Source organism: Elaeis guineensis, chromosome 6 (assembly GCF_000442705.2).
Source record: "Elaeis guineensis isolate ETL-2024a chromosome 6, EG11, whole genome shotgun sequence".
Taxonomy (NCBI): domain Eukaryota; kingdom Viridiplantae; phylum Streptophyta; class Magnoliopsida; order Arecales; family Arecaceae; genus Elaeis; species Elaeis guineensis.
In genome coordinates, this window is record NC_025998.2 from 121174904 (window position 1) to 121179767 (window position 4864).

Consider the following 4864-nt stretch of genomic DNA (forward strand, 5'->3'; position numbering starts at 1 on the left):
ATGTGGGCTGAATCTCGAAGCGTCAAATTCTAGCAAATATCATGATGAGATATCTTATATACTTGTAGAGAAAGTTCTTCATGAGTATGTAGCAGTTGCTACGACTTCTTGACTTGTGTTCTTGAGTTAGGGGTGTGATAATATCTTATTATAATATCTAAAATATTGAGTTGAGATATTCATTACTTACTGGACTACTGAGCTCATTATCTCTCCTTTATTTTTAGATTCAGACATTTAATTGTAGATGGGGTAATTACTTGGGAGTGAGATTATAAGTAAGATTTGACACTATCAATATCGTTGGATTTAGATCTATTATTATCATTTTTAGATTTTTAGTGGAGATTTTTGATGTAAGACTTTAAATTTAGTTATCTATTGGCTTGGTTAATTAATTGAATTTCAACTTTTAGTTATTTAAAGTAATTCTACGGTGATGCATTCATAACTTTTAGTTATGTTTGGAAAATTTTGTACACCTGTGGAGAGAGTTTTCATAAATTTTAACATGTTGGCCACACTTAGTGCCTTAGCGTTATTGAGACAAGATTTAATTATTGCTAGATTTAGCAACAAAGCAATTGACCCACTTTATTTATTTATTTTGTATAAAAGAACAATTTGATTGAATAGGTTTTTCTCACTCGACTCTTGCCTGCTGGAAACTTAAGGCATTCTATTTGGATTTCCAGTATGACTCGTTACCCTTGTATTGAAGGCTGGCTATTTTGCCTTGAATGGGGGACAATGCAGCTATTTGTTTTTTTTCTGTAGGATCCTCTCTTGTCTAGGCCATCCATCACGAGAGAGAAGGGTTTGGTTGGAGGGCAATACAATCATTGCACAGACTGATTCTTTGACCAGCTGCAAAGGTTTGACTAGGCAAAGTAGCCATTGATTTTTTCCATAGAAAGTTTTGACATGGACTTGAAGACGGTACCAGAGCTTCATAACAACTATATGTTGACAACTCAAATTGCTTGACCATCTTACACCTTTCTTCCAACATTACCTGGATTTCATTTGTTTGTTCCTTCATGTCGCTTGGGCCAACTTTCCATCCGTGAATATTCTCATGAGCCCTAAAATTACAAATGACCTAAATGCTCTCATGTCTAGGCCATCCATCACGAGAGAGAAGGGTTTGGTTGGAGGATAAGACAATCATTAACTGCATAAACTGATTCTTTGACCAAGTGTAACAGTATGACTGGTAAAAGATTGAAAAGAGGAGAGGGAGGGAAAAAGAAGACGCGCAACAATTAACTGGAATCTCTAAAATACTCGCATAAAACATTTCATAATAGACAAAGAATTAATTCGCCTTGCTTGACTGTCTCATACTAGCTTTTTTCAACATTACTTGGACTTCATTTGTTTGTTCTTTCACGTCACTTGGGCTAACTTTCCATCCGCGAATCTTCTCATGAACCCTAAAATTATAAATTACTTAAATCCTCTCATGTCTAGGCCATTCGTCACGAGAGAGAAGGGTTTGGTTGGGGGGTAAAACGATCATGGCACAAACTAATTCTTTGACCAAGTGTAACAGTATGACTGGTAAAGATTGAAAAGAGAGGGAGGGAAAAAGAAGACGCCCAACAACTGGAATCTCTAAAATACTTGCGTCAAACATTTCATAGTAGACAAAGAGTCAACACGGCAGGAGAAGAAATTTAATCCTTCCTTTTAATAAATTGAAATTTGAATGACTTTGAAATAATCTATAAAGAAGCTGCAGCCACTTCCTCTCATTTTGACATATTTACATAGGCAGGCTGGTTTCTGTAGCATCCTTCTGCCCCCATGGATACTGAGATGAGGCCAGGTTCTTCTCTTTCTATCTTTCTTCTCTTCTTTCTCTTCTCTTCTCTCAACATCCAACACTGTGGAGCAGCTGATAACCTCTCTTTAGGCCAGGCCCTCTCTGGAAACCAGACCATAGTGTCCAAAGAAGGCAACTTTGAGCTGGGATTCTTCACACCAGGTAACTCTCGTAACTACTACATAGGCATCTGGTACAAAACAATTCCAGGCCAAACTGTAATCTGGGTCGCGAACAGAGAAACACCCGTCTCCAACACCTCCTCTGCCGAGTTAAAAATCTCAGAAGATGGCAGACTAGTCCTCCTCAACAGTTCCAAAATCCCAGTTTGGTCATCCAATTCAACTCCATCAACCTCGAATTCCACAGTTGCGGTTCTTCTTCACACCGGAAATCTTGTTATACGAGATGGGTCAAATACTACAATTTGGCAGAGTTTTGATCACCCAACCGACACCGTCATGCCAGGATGTTGTCTTGGACTTAACAAGATCACAGGGAAACAACAAAGCATCACTTCATGGGAGGATTCTGATAACCCTGCCCCGGGGCCTTTCACTGGAAGTATGGAGCCTTATGGATCCAATCAGTTTGTACTGCGGTGGAATGGTTCTGAAATTTATTGGCGAAGTGGGGTTTGGACTGGCCGGTACAACCCTTCAATCTCTGGTAGCAAATCAGACACTCTCATGAAGTTCACCTTCGTCAACAACAAGCAGCGGAAATGTGCCATGTATACCATCCTCGACAGTTCTTTCATCACTCGGACTGTGATTGATTCATCTGGGCTATTAAGGCAATGGTTTTGGGTGCAGAGCACCCAGGAATGGCAGACATTCTTTATCGAACCTTTGTATCAATGTGATGTCTACTCTCAATGTGGAGCTTTTGGAATCTGCGACCAGCAAAAATCGAATATTTGCAGGTGCTCCTATGGTTTCGAACCAGCTTCAATGAAAGAATGGGAGTTCAATGTTTGGAGCTCAGGATGCGTGAGGAAAACCAGTTTGCGATGCGGTAATAAAAGCTTAGCCGGTGAACAAGGGGATAGATTCCTTGAGATGACCAATATGAGATTGCCTGCCAATCCACACAACTTGACTCTTGGGAGTGCTCAAGACTGTGAACAGTTTTGCTTGAACAACTGCTCTTGTAACGCATATGCTTATGTGGGTAGATGCTCAATTTGGACTGGTGACCTTCGGAACCTAGAACAACTCTATGATGCTGATAGTGGAGGTGGTACTCTTTATATCCGGCTCGCTGCTTCTGATTTGCCAGGTTCAAGTAGCTCGCATAAGTTGGTAATTTCTCTAACTCTTAGTGTCATTGGGGGAATTCTTGGGATCTTGTGTGCTCTGGTCGGACTAATTTGGGCATTTCAAAGGAGGAAACGAATTTGGATGGCAAAACAAGTCGAGAGTTCTTTGATTCAGTTCAGTTATGGCGATTTGCAGCATGTGACCAAGAACTTCTCTGAGAGGTTGGGCAGCGGCGGCTTTGGCTCTGTTTTCAAGGGGACATTGATTGACTCAACCGAGGTAGCTGTGAAGAAGCTTGAAGGCTTGAGACAAGGAGAGAAGCAATTCCGCACTGAAGTGAGAACGTTGGCTGTTATCCAACATGTCAATGTGGTTCGCCTTCGCGGTTTCTGCTCCAAGGGCAGCAAAAGGCTTCTAGTATATGAGTACATGTCAGGAGGTTCCCTGGACTTTCATCTCTTTCAAAACAATTCCACAGTTCTAGGATGGAAGATGAGGTATCAAATTATTCTTGGGATTGCGAGAGGGTTGGCTTACCTCCATGAGAAGTGCAGGGAGTGCATCATACACTGCGACGTAAAGCCAGACAACGTTCTTCTGGACAGAGACTTCTGCGCCAAAGTTGCAGACTTTGGCATGGCGAAGCTCATCGGTCGTGACTTCAGCAGGGTGCTGACAACCATAAGGGGAACCATTGGCTATCTCGCACCTGAGTGGATTTCGGGCCTGCCAATCACCTCCAAGGTTGACGTCTACAGCTTCGGGATGATGCTGTTTGAGCTGATATCAGGCAAGCGAAATGCAACACAGTCTGAGGATGGGAGCAAAATCTTTTTTCCATGCTTGGCGGCAACAAAGGTCATTGAAGGCGATATATTTAGCTTATTGGACCATAGATTGAATGGTGTTGCTGATATTGAAGAGGTAACCAGAGTCTGTAGACTCGCTTGCTGGTGCATTCAAGAGTCTGAAGGTCACAGGCCAACAATGGGACTGGTGGTGCAGATCCTAGAGGGAGTCCTGGAGGTGAGCATGCCGCCACTTCCTAGGGCTCTTCAGGTTCTCGCGCAAGATCAGAGCCAACGTTGTGATCATTTGTCATCTATTAAATGCAAAGATCCACCTGATCAATCTCTGGATTTCTATCAGTAGGTGTCAAGCTATAAAGTGCACATGAATATCTGCTGAGCATGTCAACAATATGCAATAGGTTAAAGTAGAACTTATAGCTGTCATGATCCTTAACATGGATGTTTATATCAGGGTGTAATGTTCTATATTGGCTGTATTATCTTTTTAGTGGCATAATATTCATGGATATCTCTTGTTTTAAAGATATGTTGGATATGTTATAAAGTTTCCAACTCATCACTTTCCAAGCATGAGTTGTAAAGATATGTGAGATATATGAGTAAGCTGGCAACCACCGCATGCATCTCTTGTCGAAGACCATGTTCAAGACCTTCTTATCAATTCATTTTCAAGGCATTTATTTCAGAATTTCTCAGTTGTACTGAATCACATCAACAATCAAACGACATTGCCGCATGTGTTTATGAATTTCATGTACCAGCCATCCGAGATGATCATACGATTCATACCCATGAATGTTTTCTTGATTATAGATAATGTTAATCAGGGATGGGATAAAAAAATAAGATGGTTAGATATGATAAAAGCACATGAATGTTAATTAGAGGTGGAGGCAGCTTTTGCTCCGTCCGCTTCTTTCGTAGAAGAGAGAACCACATAGAAGAGCGAACCACGTATGAAA

General features: G+C 41.2%; 1 protein-coding gene across 1 annotated transcript; it reads left to right on the forward strand.

Annotated features, from left to right (window-relative positions):
- Positions 1-1786: 1786 nt before the first annotated feature.
- LOC105060145 (G-type lectin S-receptor-like serine/threonine-protein kinase At2g19130) lies at positions 1787-4531 on the forward strand. Its single transcript, XM_010943753.3, has one exon. It carries the CDS (start codon positions 1810-1812, stop codon positions 4240-4242), a length of 2433 nt encoding a protein of 810 aa, XP_010942055.2. The 5' UTR covers positions 1787-1809; the 3' UTR covers positions 4243-4531.
- The last annotated feature ends 333 nt before the right edge of the window (positions 4532-4864 follow it).

Coding starts and splice junctions, on each gene's coding strand:
- LOC105060145 (XM_010943753.3), top strand. CDS start 1,810: ATGGATACTGAGATGAGGCCAGGTTCTTCTCTTTCTATCTTTCTTCTC.